This window comes from Stomoxys calcitrans, chromosome 2 (genome assembly GCF_963082655.1).
Source record: "Stomoxys calcitrans chromosome 2, idStoCalc2.1, whole genome shotgun sequence".
In the NCBI taxonomy this organism is placed as follows: Eukaryota; Metazoa; Arthropoda; class Insecta; order Diptera; family Muscidae; genus Stomoxys; species Stomoxys calcitrans.
Window position 1 is genome coordinate 70,069,799 of NC_081553.1, and position 18,369 is coordinate 70,088,167.

An 18,369-nucleotide genomic window follows, 5' to 3' on the forward strand; every position below is an offset into this window, starting at 1 on the left:
TTACCCCAAAAGTACTACCCAAAAATAGAAGTGGAGCGATCGGGACAATATGGGACTCAAATGAAAGGTACTCAGGAGTAGAGTACGAATTTCATATTTCAAATTGGGTCCAGGTAACAGGGGGCCGCCACAACAACAAAACCACCTAAAATAGGTTGTTTGGACGATCATGACAATATCGGACTCAAATGAAAGATATTCGGGAGTAGATTACGAATCTGGCATGCAAAATCGATCGAAATATAGGGGGTCACCCTACCCCCCAAAACGCTTTAAATGGGCATACGACCCATTATGACTATGTGGGACTCGGTTTTTTTGTTTGTTCCGTAGAATCAAACACAGCTGAACAGATTTTCTTAAAATTTTCAGAAATAGTGTAAATATGTCTGAGAGGAAACACAGTCCGAACGGCGTACCTTAGTGCGACACCTCATTGGGGAGAATTTTTTACATGACCATGCATGGCATGTTACCTCACAAATGTCGTCAGCATTAAGAGGGGATAACCACCGCTTTAAATTTATCCGATATTCTCGCCAGGATTTAAACGCAGGGGTTCAGCGTCATAGGCAGACATAGCCTACAGTGGCACGAATTCGATATATCTTTTTGAGTCTCCACCCTAAAAGGATATAAGGGATATGGCATAAAGGGGGTCAAATAATAGGTATTTGCTAGTAGAAGGCAAATGTGATATCCAATTTTGAGACCAAGTGTTGGGGGTAGTTGCATCCCATAAACTACCGCTAAACCAACTGCAATTGCGGCTCAAATACTTGTTAAAGGAGGGATGTCTGGGGCGGCCGCCCCACCTTCAAAGCCCACCAAATGGAAATTTAAACCAATAAAGATAATATTAGACTCAAATGAAAGGTATTTGTGACTATTTGTGACCCTCAAAAACATCCCCATAGCGGACATATTTACCGACCATAGCAATATAAGGCTCAACTGAAATAATTTGGGAATAGAGCATGAATATGATATTCACATTGGGGCGAAATATTTGAAAGGCCGTACCAGCACCCTCAAAGATAAGACAAGAGAGTGAAAGAAGGCGCAGCGGAGCGGGCGTTGTCCAACTAGTTGTCTATAATAATAAAATTTTGTTAAAATTTTCTATTAAAATAAAATTTTAACAAAATTTTTTATGGAGTCGTATTCTGACTGTGAAAACGAACGAACGTCTGTAAAACCGCAGAGCCAAAACTCTCTACTTACAACAAAAAAATGAGTGTTAATACCAAACAACCCAATTTTGAAATTGACAATAAGAAATTGTTTAAAAATTACACTATTGGTCCCAAATACCTCATGATGTCAAGAACAGATAGTGAAGAAACTCTCATTAATGTGTCTCCTTTCTTAATTAAAAAAGTCATTGATAGTGTATGTGGAGAAATTGAAATGTGCAAAAAACTCAGAAGTGGCGATATTCTAATTAAAACAAAAACTGCAACTCAAGCCACAAAATTGTTCCAACTCATTTCTCTCACAAATGAAATAAAAGTCGAAGTGAAAGAACATAACTCTCTCAACTATTCCAAGGGAGTTATCTACTGTAATGATCTACGTGGAATCCCTGAGAATGAAATTCTAAATGAACTAAAAAAACAAAACGTAACCGAAGTTCAAAAAATTCTAAAAAAAAATGAAGACTCTCTCATCGAAACTGGTCTCATTATAATTACTTTTTCTCTACCCAATTTACCTGATGAAATTAATATTGGATATGAGAAAACGTGCGTGCGGCCTTATATTCCCTTGCCCATGAGGTGTCGTCAGTGTTTCCACTATGGACACCCAACAAAACGGTGTAAAAATAATAAAATTTGCATTAACTGCGGTGACATAGCTCACACACAAGTAAATGAACTCTGCCAAAACAACACTAAATGTATAAACTGCGATGAGAACAAATTAGATGATAAGTCCCACTCTGTGCTCAGTAAAAAATGCCCCGTTTTTCTAAAATTCAAAGAGATACAGGCCATTAAAACACTCGACAAAGTAGATCACAAAACTGCTCTCGCAACATACAAACAACGTCATCCAAATGACACTGTCTATTCCAAGGTTACAAGAAGCACTGTAAGCTATCACGATCTCCCAACTACTTCCAACAACAACACAAACTACGCAATGTGTGAAAATAAGAAGCAACAGCAGGCAAAACCATCAGACCCCGCACCACCGCAGCCTTTAGTGAATGCTCGCGACAAACCAACAACTGTCAACATACTGCCGAAGAACATATCGAAACGAACAAGAAATGAGCTCAAGAGCAAAAGTGCGGCTATCAACAATCCAAAAAAATTGTGCAAAAATTCAACGGAGAGTGACAACTTATCCGACGAGTAAAAGAACAACACTACAGTCAGTTGAGTCGATTGACGTCACTCGGGAGAGTCTGACTTGTTTTGCTTCCACTCAAGTCATCGGTGACTTGTTTTGGTCTCATCTCGAGTCATCGCTACCGTTTTGATTTCTCTCGACTCAACGTGGATACCAATTAGAAAAAACTCTTATACGTTGCTTCTATCTAACAGCTGCACTTTATTTTTTTTTCTCTTATTTAATATCATGGTACTTAAGTTACTCCAATGGAATATTAAAGGTTATTGCAACAACTATAATGAATTATTAACTTTAATAAAGAAGCACACACCCAATATTATTTCTCTTCAAGAAACTCACTTCAAAACTAAAAATAGCATACCAATACCAATAAATTTTTGTATCTATACATCAAATAATTCTGCAATACTAATCCATAAATCTATACAACATGAGTACATCGGAAGTTATGACCATTTGGACACAGTATGTGTTAAAATTGTCGCTAAATCAAATATCTACTTATACTCGACATATCTTAACCCGTCAAAAACCTTTACGATCAAGGACCTGGAACATCTATTCTCTTTCTCTTCTCATGACATGCTCATATCAGGAGATATGAATAGTTGGCATCCCCAGTGGGGATCTGCTAAGACCAATAAAAGAGGCAAAATTCTTTCAAAGTTTATTACCCAATCAAATCTAGCTATATTAAATGACGGTTCGCCGACTCATTTTTCTACTCACAAGACTTTCACCCATATAGATCTCACTTTAATTTCAGCATCACTATTAGTTCATGCTAACTGGCATATAGAGACTGATCTCTATGGTAGCGATCACTTCCCTATAGTGACGACGCTGTTTCAGGCAAAGTTTTCAGATAATGGGTTTCGACTTAAACCTTTATTTAATACAAGCAAGGCCAACTGGCCCCTTTTTCAGAGTCTTTCTGAGAAATTTTGCTTGGAAAGACAACGTAGTGAGAATATTAATAAAGAAGCTGCTAATATTCAAAAAATAATTTTGATGGCTTCTAACGAAGCAATTCCGCAATATCAAACCCCTAAGTATAGACCCTTTGTTCCATGGTGGAACAAGAAATTAGATAAATTGAAGCGAGAGAGAAATCATTTTTTAAATTTATTCAGAAGAAATATTACTGACGAGAACCTTGTCGCACATCGTAGGGCTAATGCAGTATACAAGAGGGAACTTAAACTTTCCAAGCAGAAATCAATAGATAAATTTACATCTGTGATTAACAATTCATATCCTACGGGCCAGATTTGGTCCAATATTAGACGTTTCTGCGGCGTTAAGCCGAAAACACCTATTGCATACATATCCGGCGATGACGGGATGATCTCAAATCCTACGGGAATTGCAAATAGATTTTGTTCATACTGGTCCCAGCTTTCAGAAGATTCTAATTTTCCGACGTTATTCCAATCGTTAAAGAGCCAATTTTTAGAGAACCCGAAACACTTAGTTCCTAGTAAAAATGCTAGTCTTATAGAGACTAACATAGATTTTTTAGAATTCACAATATCTCTTAACAAGCTTAAGGGCAAGACACCTGGAATCGATAGAATCAATTACAAAATGCTAAAACATCTTGATTTAAATACCAAGAAACGTATTGTGAGATTATACAACGACATCTTGAACACACAAATCCCACAGTTCTATAAAAACAGTCTTATTATCCCAGTACTAAAACCTAAAGGCGACAAAACTTCTGTTTCTTCTTATCGGCCTATATCTCTAAACATATGCTGCTCCAAAGTACTGGACAAAATTGTAGCCAATAGACTATGGTGGTTTATCTCTTCTAATAAGCTACTTAACAATAACCAATTTGGTTTTAAAAAAGGTAAAAGTATAGCAGATCCACTTTTACTTCTAGATTATATAATAAATAACTCCCTAAGAACAAGAAAACACATTTCTATAATATCACTTGACTTTTCAAAAGCTTTTGATAAGATTGGCTTACACACTATTCTCAATCAATTGGAGGAATGGGGTATCGGACCCAAAATTTTTAAATACATTAAGAACTACTTAACTAATAGGAAGATTAAAGTAAAAGTTGGAGCATACAGCTCCGAACTCAATAACCTTCACAATGGTATACCCCAGGGTTCACCCCTTTCTGTAGTTTTATTTCTAATCGCTTATAATAAGCTTTCAGAATTACTCGAATCAGACAAATCTCTGAAATTCTTATCCTACGCCGATGATTTTGTAATAATAAAGGAACTTAGCAGGCTGAACCAACCGATCATCGACCTTAACAATACGATATGCGCTATAGAAGACTGGTGTAACTATTCCGGAGCGGAACTGTCAATAGACAAATGTAAGCATCTCCACATTTGCAGAAAACGAAACTGCAGTCCAGTTCTAAACTGCAACAACTACTCTATATGTCCAGTGAACAAATTAAAAATACTAGGCATAACCTTCAACAGCAAGTACAAATGGGATTCCCACATAGAGGAATTAAGCACATCGCTCTCAAAAAGGCTTAACATTATTAAATGTTTGTCAAACAAAAACTATTCTTGCGATACCTCTACACTTATCACTATAACACGTTCTGTCATTGTTTCGAAAATCTCATATGGTATATATCTTTACGGATACACCTCCAAAGCCCTTCTCAATAAAATCAAAACTACATATAATTCTGCCGTGCGTTTATCGCTAGGTGCACACCGCACTACAAAAATTTTTAATTTACTATTCGAAGCTAACCTGAAGACTATTGAAGACTATAGAGATATTGCTACAGCCCAGCTGATTAAAACAATTTTATTTAATGATAAAACCCCCCTCATGCAAATGCTTAATAAAGCTTTGAAAACTAAGAAATTTTATAAAACAGACTCCGCTATTGGGCGTATTGTTTCCGCCTGTAAATCCTACAACCTACCTTTCAACTACCCCGCTCCCAAGACGAATAACCCTTATTGGAGGTTCAATCCAGCAACATTAGATACATCCCTACGAAAGTATTCAAAGGAGCATACAATCCCACATCTTTATGTAGCTGAATTTCAGAATATTTGCACCAAACTGCAGAACTATAGTTTCATTTTCACAGATGGTTCTAAAATTAACAATGTTACAAGTTATAGTCTAGTTACCGACAAGAGAATTATCAAGACATCTCTTCTTCCAGAATATAGCTCAGTTTTCTCGGCTGAAATAATCGCAATTCTTGAAGCTATCAAGTTCGCAAAGAGATCTAAAGGCAATTTTGCTATCGTCTCTGATTCATTATCTGCCTTGGACTCTATAGCGAACCACAACAGTACTGAGGTTTATTCCTCCATAATAAGAGATCTGCTGATCCAAGAAAATAGAAAAATCAAATTAATTTGGGTTCCAGGTCACTCTAATATTTTAGGAAACGAATTTGCTGATGCAGTAGCTAAACAAGCCAATAAAATGCCTCTTATATCCACCGCAAATACATCCCCAAATGATATAAAGAAACATATACAAAAAGATTTTTCATTAAAACAAATTGAGATATGGAACAGCTCCTCGCTTTGGTATAAGAATCTGAATAGAAATAAATTAAATCTGCAAGACTATCTACACAAAGACCAATTACTGTCCAGGAGTGATCAAGTCAAAATTATAAGGCTAAGATTAGGTTACTGTCGTTTGACACATGACCAGGTCATTGACCGAACTTTAGATAAACACTGTCCGTTCTGTAGATCCAGTACTTCCGATACGACTCATATATTTTTATTCTGCCCACATATTAAATTGCTTATATCAAATTATTTTCCAAACAAAAGTTTATTGGAGATTCTTAGCAATATCAATGCCCCTTCAAACAAATTAGACTTAATTAATTTTCTTAAATCATGTAACCTATATAACCTTATTTAAATTCTCCCCTTTGTAAATACTCACATAATTCTCTTGAATTACGCAAAATTTGTAATATAACTTAATTTTCTTTTTTCTCTTTAAATATTTATATAAATGTTCCGTTTAAATTTCCTATTATATAATGCTAATAAACTCTTACTTTTCTCAAGCTTAGGACCTATGTAGTCAGAGCTTGCATTATATTTGTAATTTAGTTATAAGTATAATTGTCAATAAATAAATAAATAAAAAAAAAATTTTTTATAAAAATAAAATTTTAAAAAATTTTTTATAAAAATAAAATTTTATATAAAAAAAATAAAAATAAAATAAAAAAAAAAATTTCTAATTTTGACAAGATTTTCTATAAAATAAAATTTTGATAAAATTTAATATAATAAAATTTTGACAAAACTTTCTTTAAAAATAAAACCATGACAAAATTTTCTATAAAAAAAAATATTAGAAAAAAATTTCTATAAAAATAAAATTGTGATAAAATTTTCTATAGAAATTTCCTATGAAAAAAAGTTTGAACGAATTCCCCATAAAAAAGATTTTATTACATATTTTACGCAATGAAATTTTTGACAAAATTTATTAAAAAAAAAATAAAATTTATACAAATTATGCTACATCTTGCCTTTACAAAATTCTTTCAATAGTTCCGCCAGTTAAGCCAGTTGAATGTCTTTCTTCATTGTGACAATGCTAAAAATGTTGTTGCTGTTGTTGGCATTGGTCTACTGAACGCTGGTGTTGGTGCTGCAGATAGCGATTTGCAACAGTTACAATGAAACTGGCAAACGCCCAAAAAATAACACCAACAATTGAGAGAGTTATGTTGCAATGCCACAACGAATTGTGACTCTAAAGTGGTGGGGAGACAATATTTCTTAAACAAAAAATGTACCAAAAAAATTTACTAGGCTACATACAAAAGCACCTACCTACCCCCACCAAAATCAATGGGCCAAAGCTTTAAAAAAAAATGTTAAAGAAAATGCTTTATTTAATAAATTGCATTGGAAGCGGACGATAACCGCGCAATGAAGGGAAAGGGAGACAGTGAGGGCAAAAAAGGTTTTGGCATCGAAACGATAACTGAAAGCGAAACCACCACCACAACACCAAAATAAAAAAGAAACTTTCAAAAATTGAAAAATTCCTAAGGTATTCGATTGGATTCTAATATTAGCACTGCCACGCCACATGTCGGAAAAACAAAAGCCACAAGGTCAGGTAAATTTATTTAATAATTGTTTGCCACAACAATAATAGGTGGTAATAATTATTTATTCATAGGAATGTTTTCACACCGAATGCAAATGGAATGTGGCGCCCACAGTGATGAGGGAATAGCTGCTCAAGATGAAAAGATCTTTAGATAGGGGAATTTTAAAAATGTTCGAAAAAACGGAAATCTTGTGCATGCGTCCAAGGTTGATTGCAAGTGAAGTGTAAACGTAAAAGCAATGACTATTTGTTGCTTGTCAGATTAAGAGATCAAGTGTGTGTTATTGTTACATGAATTTTAAAAGTACAATATGGCCAAACTTTTTGTTTAAAGTAAGAAAAAAAGTGATTTTTTTTAAATCTTAGTTTTATCGGTATCACTTTTAGTTGTAACTAATTTTAATCAATACGAAAATGTGTTACAGGTTTTACCTCTGTTAGGTCTTTCAACTATAGAAACTTTACTTATTGGGTTACTTCTGCGCTCATTCTAAAATCTCTGACACCAAGTTTCGAGGTGTCTCCCACAACTTGATCTTTCCAACGGGCATTTGGTCTTCCCGGTTTGCGTCTACCTCCTTGTTTGCCTTCAAAAGACTTCTTTGCTTTAGCTTCTCCATCCATTCTGACAACATGACCTAGCCAACGCAGCCGTTGTATTTTGATGCGTGTAATTATGCTATCGTCGTCATACAGTTCATACAGCTCGTGGTTCATACGTCACCTATATTCTCTGGTCCATATATTTTACGAAGAATCTCTCTCTCAAATAGTCCAAGCACTGCCTCATCTGCTTTCACAAGAACCCAAGCTTCAGAACCATATAACAGCACGGGTAGTATCAGTGTCTTCTCTAGTGTAATCTTCGTCTGTCGAGAGGTGGCCTTGTTTCTAAACTGCCTACTTAGTCCAAAGTAGCATCTGTTTGCCAGTATTATTCTTCGCTTAATCTCATAACTGGTGTCGTTCGTTTCGGTTACGGCGTTGCCGAGGTAGATAAAGTTACTGACTATCTTAAAGTTGTGGTTCCCAACTTTCTCCATTTTCTTTATTGCTCGGTTGTGCAAGGCTTTTTGAGAGTTGAAACCATCCATTTTGTCTTATCTCCATTTACTGCCAGACCCATTTTCACTAACTCTCTTCCGATTCTTTCAAAGGCTGCAGTTACTACTTCCGGTGACCGACCTATGATATCGATATCGTTGGCATAGGCGAGTAGCATGTGCTCTCTTGTGATTAGTCTGCCATATCTATTCACATCTGCATCTCGTATAATCTTCTCCAGTAGGATATTAAAGAGATCACACGATAGGCTGTATCCTTGGCTGAAATCTCGTTTGGTATTAAATGCTTCGGAGAGATTTTTTCCTATTCTTACTGAGGAACGTGTATCAGCAAGTGTCCTCCTGCAGAGTCTTATTAATTTTGCAGGGATACCAAACTCAGACATGGCTTGAAATACCTTTGAACGTAAAGGAGTATCGAAGGCGGCTTTGTAGCCAACAAAGAGATGGTAGGTGGTGATTTGTCCTTCTCGGGTCTTTTCCACAGGATTTGGCGCAGTGTGAATACCTGGTTTAGGATGGATTTACCAAGTCTAAAGCCGCATTGATAGGGCCCAATTATCTCCTTGACTTTGGGTTTTAATCTTTCACACTTGTACGCTCGAGAGTACATTGTATGCGATGGGAAGGAGACTTATTCCTCTGTAGTTGGACATGCTCAGGTGCCAATCATCGGGTTTGCGTTCTTCTAGCCAGATTGAGCAGATAAGCTGATGCATACGCTCTATCAGCGTGTCGCCTCCGGTCTTAAATAGTTCAGCGGGTAACCCGTCGTCTCCTGCTGACTTGTTGTTTAGTCGAGTCACTGCTACTGCTACTTTAGGTTTTAGTCTTTCACACAGTACGCTCGAGAATATCTTGTATGCGATGGAGAGGAGACTTATTCCTCTGTAGTTAACACATTCCGTCTTGTCTCCTTTCTTGTGTACGGAACATTTACATTTCTTTTAACATTTACTTTCTTTTAAAAAATCCGCAATTACTTTTTGGGCAACCTAATAGTATGCTGAGGTTCCAATCATCGGGTGTGCGTTCTTCTAGCCAGATTGCGCAGATAAGTTGATGCATACGCCTTATCAGAGTGTCGCCTCCGGTCTTAAATAATTCAGCGGGTAATCCGTCGGCGCCTGCTGCCTTGTTGTTCTTTAGTCGGGTAACTGCTACTTGGACCTCATTCTGACTAGGAGGTAAACATTCTATACCATCATCAGGAATAGGTTCTGCGGTATCCTCTTCGCCGCCAACATCGGACACTAGCAGTTGGGTAAAATGTTCTTTCAATATCCCCAGCATGCTAGCTGTGTCAGTTACCTTCCCTTTTGTCTCTGCATGAGAATGAGCCTGCACAAAAGCCATCGGTTTGTTGTTTGAAACTTTGGTGGAATTTCCGGACTTCATTCTGACTCCTGTTTATTTATATCAATTCGCTCACACTCACGTCTTTCCATTTCCTGTTGATTTCTGCGGAACAGACGTTTCTCCTCTCTTCTTTTCTCCCGATACCTCTCCTTCATCTGGGGCGTTGCTACTGATTTCAGGGTTGCTCCATATGCCGCATTCTTGGCTTCAGTAGCATGTCGACACTCTTTGTCGTACCATGGGTTTCTTGGGGGAGGAGGCTTTCCGGTACCCATGTACGGATTTCGCGGCATTTTCCATGGAGTGGGCAAAAGTTTGCCACTGCGCCATTATATCATCGGAACAAGGAGTGCTTTCATCAAACAGTTGTCTCAGTCGAGTGGAGTATGCCATTGTCATCTGTAGTGTTTGCAGCTTTTCAATGTCCAGCTTCCATGCAGTGTCAGATCGTATTTTCCTCGCCATGTTCAAACGGTTGCGAACCTTTTTTGCAACAAGGTAATGATCCAAATCTATATTCGCTCCACGGATCGATCGTACATTTAACACGCTGTATGATTACCTTCCATCTATCACAACGTGATGAATTTGGTTTCCTGTGTTTTGATCGGGTGACAGCCATGTGGCTTTGTGAATATTTTTATGTTGAAATCTGTTGCTGCTAACCACCATGTTTTTTGCCGCGGCGAATTCTATCATCCTCAACCCATTGCTGGACGTTATCTCGTGGAGGCTAAACTTTCCGACTGTTGGACCAAAAATGTCTTCCTTCCCTATCTTCGCATTAAAATCTCCCAGAACAATTTTAATATCATGGGCGGGGCAGCGGTCATATTCTCTCTCGAGGCGCTCGTAGAAAATATTCTTGGTCTGCTCGTCTTTGCCTTCCGTCGGGGCATGGGCACAAATAAGGCTGATGTTGAAGAATTTGGCTTTTGTGGCGGATTGTGGCTAGCCTCTCATCTACCGGAGTAAAACTGGAGACGAGGTGTTTCAGTCTCCGACTAACCACAAATCCGCAGCCAAATTCATGCCTCGTGTTATGGCAGCTATAGTACAGTTCGTCACCGTTTGGAGTTGTAGTAACGCCCAGTCCACCGCACTTCCTACAAGGCGGTGATATCTGCCTTGTACTTCTCTAATACATCCGCCAGCGCGTATACTGCACCTTCTCTATAAAGAGTGCGGACATTTCAGGTGCAGATCCGCAAATCATGGTCCTTTTTTCGTTTGCGTAGGTCGCCAACGTTGGGGGGTCCGATTTTACTATTCCTTTGTTTCTCATAGTAGTTCTCATAGTTTTCCGGGGGCGGGTTACTGGCCCAGCGCCCCAACCGCATGGGTTTTGTGGGATTGTACATGTATCCCTCGTTGTGGCGAGCCGCTTGCTCCAAGATCCGACGCTGATGTTGGCCATTGGGTTTTGAAGGCGCCTATAACTCGCCTAACTATAGAAACTACAAATAGTAATTTTGCCAACAAGTGTTCTGTCCCCACCTCTATTGCCGTCATTGTATTATTCTCTATTGCTCTGTTTTGTCATTTAGTTAAAATCTTTTTTTTAGTTTGGACAACAGTTATTTAAATCCCAAAAAGAATGTTAATTGCAATTGTCAGCTGAGTGTTGCTGTTATGTCTTAATATTTGCCTGAAAACTTCTATGCAATTTTTTGAATTCTGTTCATAATTTGCAACGACACTAAAACATACACGTCTACATATCCAAGTATAGTTGTTTGCAAGACAATCAAATCGGGGGGAAAAAATGTTGTACAATTGGAATTTGCAACTTTGTTCGGCTGTTGGAAAGTCACAGCCATAGCTAAATGAGCTAGGATTTAATTATGGTTTTAGTGTTTTCAGCTCTCATTTGAATAACTATGATTTTCGATTATCACATTGTAAGAGAAGCTAAAATTACTTAACAATCAGATTAAACAGAGCGGCGATTTGGGTGATTTTTGTTTTGAGAAAAATCGATTGTTGATAGATAGATTTTAGAGAATTATGTGCAGCATAATTTGGTTTTAAAGGATTTATAGCATAGAAAAATTTATTGAATTAGAGAAAAACCAGTAACGAAAGGCAAAAGTCGGGCGGTGCCGACTTTATAATACCCTACACTTACCCTTTAAATAGAAAAGTGGGACTATATCTAATTCTGAACCAATTTTGATGGTTCAAAAATTTCGAGAGAATCGGTTAACTAATGACCATTTTATTGCTGTATTACTGCAAATTGAACGATCATATATATGGGAGCTATATCCAAATCTGAACCGATTTCTATAATATTCGTTTTTAATATCAAGAGGCATAAGAAAATCCTTCCTGCCAAATTTCGAGAGAATCGGTTACCAAATGACCATTTTATTGCCGTCTTTCTGCAAAGCGAACGAACATATATATGGGAGCTATATCCAAATCTGAACCGATTTCTGTAATATTCATTTTTAATATCGAGAGTCATAAGAAAATCCTTCCTTTCAAATTTCATGAGAATCAGTCAGCAAACGACTTTTTTTTGCTGTATTACTGCAAATCGGACGAACATATATATGGAAGCTATATCCAAATCTGAACCGATTTCTATAATATTCGCTTTTAATATCGAGAGTCATAAGAAAATCCTTCCTACCAAATTTCAAGAGAATCGGTCAACAAATGACCATTGTATTGCTGTATTACTGCAAATCGGACGAACATATATATGGGAGCTATATCCAAATCTGAACCGATTTCTATAATATTAGCTTTTAATATCGAGAGTCATAAGAAAATTCTTCCTGCCGAATTTCGAGAGAATCGCTTGACAAATGACCATTTTATTGCTGTATTACTGCAAATCAGACGAACATATATATGGGAGCTATATTCAAATCTGAACCGATTCCTAAAAGATTCACCAGTAAAATAGAGCCTCATAAAAAAATCCTTCCTACCTAATTTCAAGAGAATCGGTTAACAAATGATTATTTTATTGCATTATTACTGCAAATCGGACGAACATATATATGGAAGCTATATCCAAACTGAACCGATTTTTTCCAATTTCAAGAGGCTCCGTCTCTAGGCCGAAAAACATGCCCATACCGAATTTGAAGACAATCGGATGAAAATTGCGACCTGTAGTTTGGACAGACGGACAGAAAGACGGACGGACAGACAGACGGACATAGCTAAATCGAATCAGAGTCGATTTGTATACTTATCAATGGGTCTATCTCTCTTCCTTTTGGGTGTTACAAATTCTTAGACAAATTTAAACAAAAAAAAAAAATCGATTTATGAAAACGATCGCCAACTAATCAAGAGAACTGCTATTTCAAGTTTGGGTCTTAAGTCTTTTGTTTTCTTTTAATGCTTACTTACTTTAATTGGTCATTACAGAAAATGTATCCCTCTAGCCAAACGTACTTTAAATGTCCAATCGCCTTAATTTTCTGTACTTTTTCTCCAATCTCTGGAACCCAGTTTCGAAATATCGCGCTACACATATTCACACCATCAAAAGACTTCATTGCTGGAGCTTCTTTTTATACCCTCCAGCATAGTATGGGGGTATACTAGTTACGTCATTCTGTTTGTAACACCTCGATATATGCATCTAAGACCCTATAAAGTATATATATTTTTGATCCGTCCGTCTATATGACCGTTCGTCTGTCCGCTTGTCCGTCCGTCTGTCTGTCGAAAGCACGCAAACCTTCGAAGGAGTAAAGCTATCCGCTTGAAATTTTGCAGAAATACTTTTTATTAGTGTAGGTCGTAGACCCGATCTCGGGTCTTGACTTCTTGAGCCTCTAGAGGGCGCAATTCTCCGCCGATTTGACTGAAAAACACGTGGTGGTTTTTTGGTATCGCTTCCAACAACTGAGTCAAATATGGTTCAAATCGGTTCATTACCTGGTATAGCTGTCATATAAACCCATCTTGGATCTTGATTTCTTGAGCCGCTTGAGGGCGCAATTCTCATCCAACAACTGTACAAAACCTGATATAGCTGCCATATAAACCGGTCTGGTATCATGACTTCTTGAGCCTCTAGAGGGCGCAATTCTCATCAGATTTGGCAGAAATTTTTGCAATGACTTCTCCCATGACTTTCAACTTTCCAATATGGTCTGAATCGATCTAACGCAGGAAACAGCTTCCATATAAACCTACAAGACGCAATTCTTATCCGAATGGACTGAAATAATACACAATGACTTCTACAATGTTCAACATTCAATTCCGGGCCGAATGTCGGGAAGGAGGTCAGCATTGACATTGGTATCGCGACGGGACACATAGGACTACGAGCTCACTTATGTAAAATCGGTGCGGCAAGTGGCAGCATGTGTAGGGCATGCGGTGAAGATAATGAGACGTTGGAGCATTTCCCTTGTCATTGCCCGGCTTTTGCGTCTAACAAATACCTTAGGTGGGGACACTATACTAGATATGAACCAACATAGGGGAGTGACATGGAAACAATTACGGATTTTTAAGGTAGCACGGATTCCTAACTAAGATTTTCTTTTTCGATGTTACTTTTTTGTATTTGGAGCGCACAACAAGCCGATTACCGGCTTAGGTGTATGTCCATAATGACATGGGCGGATCAATGATAAGGGGCCTCCTTTTTATTTGCGAGTCCGTACGGCGTGCTGTAATGCGACAACTCACAAATGTTGCCAGCATTAGAAGGCGAAAACCACCGTTGATAAATTTTTTGTGATGGTCTCGCCAGGATTCGAACCCAGGCGTTCAGCGTCATAGGCGGACATGCTAACCTCTACGCTACGGTGACCTCCTCTAAGTTGATCAGTATACTTATCAATGGGTCTATCTCGGTTCATTCTGGGTGTCACAAATAATAGCACTAAGTTATAATACCCCGTACCACAGTAGTGGCGTAGGGTATGAAAACGTGGCCTTTTGACCACTATTCATTTATATGAAACGCCTAGACATTTATTTTGGAGATCTACTTTCATTGATACTATATGGCGATTCGCTGACCACCATATCGGGCAAGGATGTGGAGGGGTCCTAAGCTGCACCCTGCTCCATATTTCGTCGAAATTGAACCCAAGAACTTTAATCGGAATATGATATGATGTCAATTTCGAAATATTGCCCTTATGAACCGCTGGTCAATATTCAAATCTTTTCACTGATTCATGATATTTTTACAGATGATACAGTTTAAGCCCTCGGTGAATATAGGATATTACATTTTTTGATATTCAATGGGGGGCGGACCCTCCCACTTACCCTAATTTAAAAAGAACGCCACATATCGGAGATGAGTGCACCGATTCAAGCGAAAATTTTTATGCCATCTTACGGTACCACAAAACCAATATGAACTTAAAATAAAAGTGGACCGATTGGGGCTATATGGGACTCCAATGAAAGGTGTTGAGGAGTAGAGTACGAAATTTATATTAAAATTTGGGTCCAAGTAACTGGGGGGCCGCCACGACCCCAAAACCCCCTAAAATTGGTCGAATGAAAGGTATTCGGGAGTATATTATAAATATGGACAGGAAGGAGGAATAGGCTTTACAATTTGTTAATATTGGAAGGGGGCGGACCCTCCCCCGTTACCCCAAAAACACCACTTAAAATCAAAAGTAGACCGAAAGGGACAATATAGGTATCAAATGCAAGAAAGAAAAGGTATCAAAAATTGGGATCCAAAGGGTCGCCCAACCCCAAAAACTCCCCTAAACAGACATATGGGAAGTACTTATCAATATGGGACTCAAATGAAAGGTCTCCCATATACCTTTCATTTGAATCCCATATTGACATATAGACAACGAATATGACAAAAAAAAAAATAGTTCCAAGTAATTGGGGGTACCCCCAACCCAAGAAGCCTCCAAATCGGAATATTATCCGAGAATCAAATGAAAGGTATTTGGAAACACATTACGAATATGATATTAAACTTTGTGTACAAGAATTTAGTTGGTAGTTTACCTTCTAAAAACCCCTCCAATAGGTTTTTTGACTCATTAAAATAGTTGGGGATCAAGTGGTAGATATTTTTCGGTTCGTTTTGTTATATTTTTGAGTGGAGTGCGTCAGTCAAATTTGTGCTCAAGTGGCAAATGGGGTGTGGCGCACAATCCTCCTATAGACGCTCTCCACTAAACGGCTGTGTGCACCAATCATGACAATATGGGATACATTTAAGGTATTTGGTTGTGGACTGTGAATCTGATATCTTTATTCTGCTCATATATCTAGCGGGCCACCTCTTCCCAAAACAGTTGATCAATCATAATGAGCTAACAGGACACTGTCTGATTTTATTAATTTGGGGACATAAATCAATGTAGGCCGCCATATCACCAACTTAATGTGTGATAGGAGAAGTTGCAAACCTTATCGTCAAGATGGCTCATCGATGAGGGGCCTCTTTTGCTAGACAAGTTCAAACGACGTGCTGCTGGGAAACACTTTTTTGTTTAAAAGTTTTACATGGTTTAATTACTAAGAACTGTCGTCAGAGCACCAAATATATAGACTATCAAATTATTTCCTTTCCACAGAGAATCGTTCAATATGGCAATTTGATGTGATTTTAAAAAATAGAAAATTAAGATTTTAATAGCTAGTCATCATAACATGATGATCAATGTTATAGGAGCTAAGCCACACCTAGCGAGTAGCTAAAGGAAATCTTTAGATTTCCAATACAACAGATAGGTGAAATGTCAAATTCTAAGACGTTCATATATGTGATTGCGTAACGATCTGGGGCGATATGGAATCCAGAACTTTTAAGTTATTTTATTAACATTTTGAGTTTTAAAGAATATACCTTTCCTTTGCCCATAGCAGCACTAACATTTAAATTAGCGCCATCTATTGGCTGTTTTCAAATGGATCAACTGAATGGAGACGACAGCACGAACGAGAAAGGACAGAACGGTCAAAGTTGATCATGCAGCATTTATCTTTATTATGGCAAATACAGAAAAATTAAATATAGGAATTTATTTGCGGCATTATTTTTTAACTTTCCCACCCTAAGATGGGTCTTAACTATAGAAAATTTTGGAGAAAAATGAAAATGATTATTTTTCGCGGGGTGCAAATTAGGGCGCAGCGGAGCGGGCCAGACTCACCTTGTAGTCTTATAAATCCTAGCAGTCTGATTTAATTTAACAACTGCTATAGAAATTATAGACAAATATTATTTTTTATTAAACACTAAAATTCCTCCACAATATCCGTATATTTCTAATATACTCAAGTGTTTGATGTTGCCCGTTCTAAGAAACATTACAAAATTTCCGTATTAGCGCCTTCACCTGAAACATTTGCCTACTCTAAACAGTGTGCGTGTGTGTGTGTGATTGATGTATGCCAGAGGCTTTCAATGCATTTCAATTACTTAATAAAAATTCTTATTATTAATTCTTGTTTTGTTGTTGCCTTTTTTATTTTACAAATCCAAAGTTTTTTTTGCTTTTGTCAATTTTTCAGCCGCAAAAACAAAAGCAAAAGCAAAAAACACAACAACAACAATTAAAATTCTTGGGTGTAGTACATTTTGGATTTGCGTCTTCTATCTTCGGTGGGGGCATTCATTCATTGTCGTTGTTTTTTTTTTTCAGAGTTTTTTATACCCTCCACCATAAGATGGGGGGTATACTAATTTCGTCATTCTGTTTGTAACTACTCGAAATATTCGTCTGAGACCCCATAAAGTATATATATTCTTGATCGTCGTGAAATTTTATGTCGATCTAGCCATGTCCGTCCGTCTGTCCGTCCGTCCGTCCGTCCGTCCGTCCGTCCGTCCGTCCGTCCGTCTGTCTGTCGAAAGCACGCTAACTTCCGAAGGAGTAAAGCTAGGCGCTTGAAATTTTGCACAAATACTTCTTATTAGTGTAGGTCGGTTGGTATTGTAAATGGGCCATATCGGTCCATGTTTTGATATAGCTGCCATATAAACCGATCTTGGGTCTTGACTTCTTGAGCCTCTAGAGTGCGCAATTCTTATCCGATTGGGATGAAATTTTGCACGACGTGTTTTGTTATGACATCCAACAACTGTGCCAAGTATGGTTCAAATCGGTTCATAACCTGATATAGCTGCCATATAAACCGATCTTGGGTCTTGACTTCTTGAGCCTCTAGAGTGCGCAATTCTTATCCGATTGGAATGAAATTTTGCACGACGTGTTTTGTTATGACATCCAACAACTGTGCCAAGTATGGTTCAAATCGGTCCATAACCTGATATAGCTGCCATATAAACCGATCTTGGGTCTTGACTTCTTGAGCCTGTAGAGTGCGCAATTCTTATCCGATTGGAATGAAATTTTGCACGACGTGTTTTGTTACGATATCCAACAACTGTGCCAAGTATGGTTCAAATCGGTCTATAACCTTATATAGCTGTCATATAAACCGATCTTGGGTCTTGACTTCTTGAGCCGCTAGAGGGCGCAATTCTTAT

The 18,369-nt window shown here is 37.8% G+C and overlaps 2 protein-coding genes across 2 annotated transcripts; both read left to right on the forward strand.

Annotated features, from left to right (window-relative positions):
- The first annotated feature begins 1,233 nt into the window (after positions 1 to 1,233).
- LOC131994686 (uncharacterized) lies at positions 1,234 to 2,364 on the forward strand. The gene has a single exon (XM_059361495.1). It carries the CDS (start codon positions 1,234 to 1,236, stop codon positions 2,362 to 2,364), a length of 1,131 nt encoding a protein of 376 aa, XP_059217478.1.
- Positions 2,365 to 4,464: 2,100 nt separating this feature from the next.
- Positions 4,465 to 6,258, forward strand: LOC131994687 (uncharacterized). The gene is made up of 2 exons (XM_059361496.1): positions 4,465 to 4,477; positions 4,534 to 6,258. Exons 1-2 carry the CDS (start codon positions 4,475 to 4,477, stop codon positions 6,256 to 6,258), a joined length of 1,728 nt encoding a protein of 575 aa, XP_059217479.1. The 5' UTR covers positions 4,465 to 4,474.
- Positions 6,259 to 18,369: the final 12,111 nt, after the last annotated feature.

Coding starts and splice junctions, on each gene's coding strand:
- LOC131994686 (XM_059361495.1), top strand. CDS start 1,234: ATGAGTGTTAATACCAAACAACCCAATTTTGAAATTGACAATAAGAAA.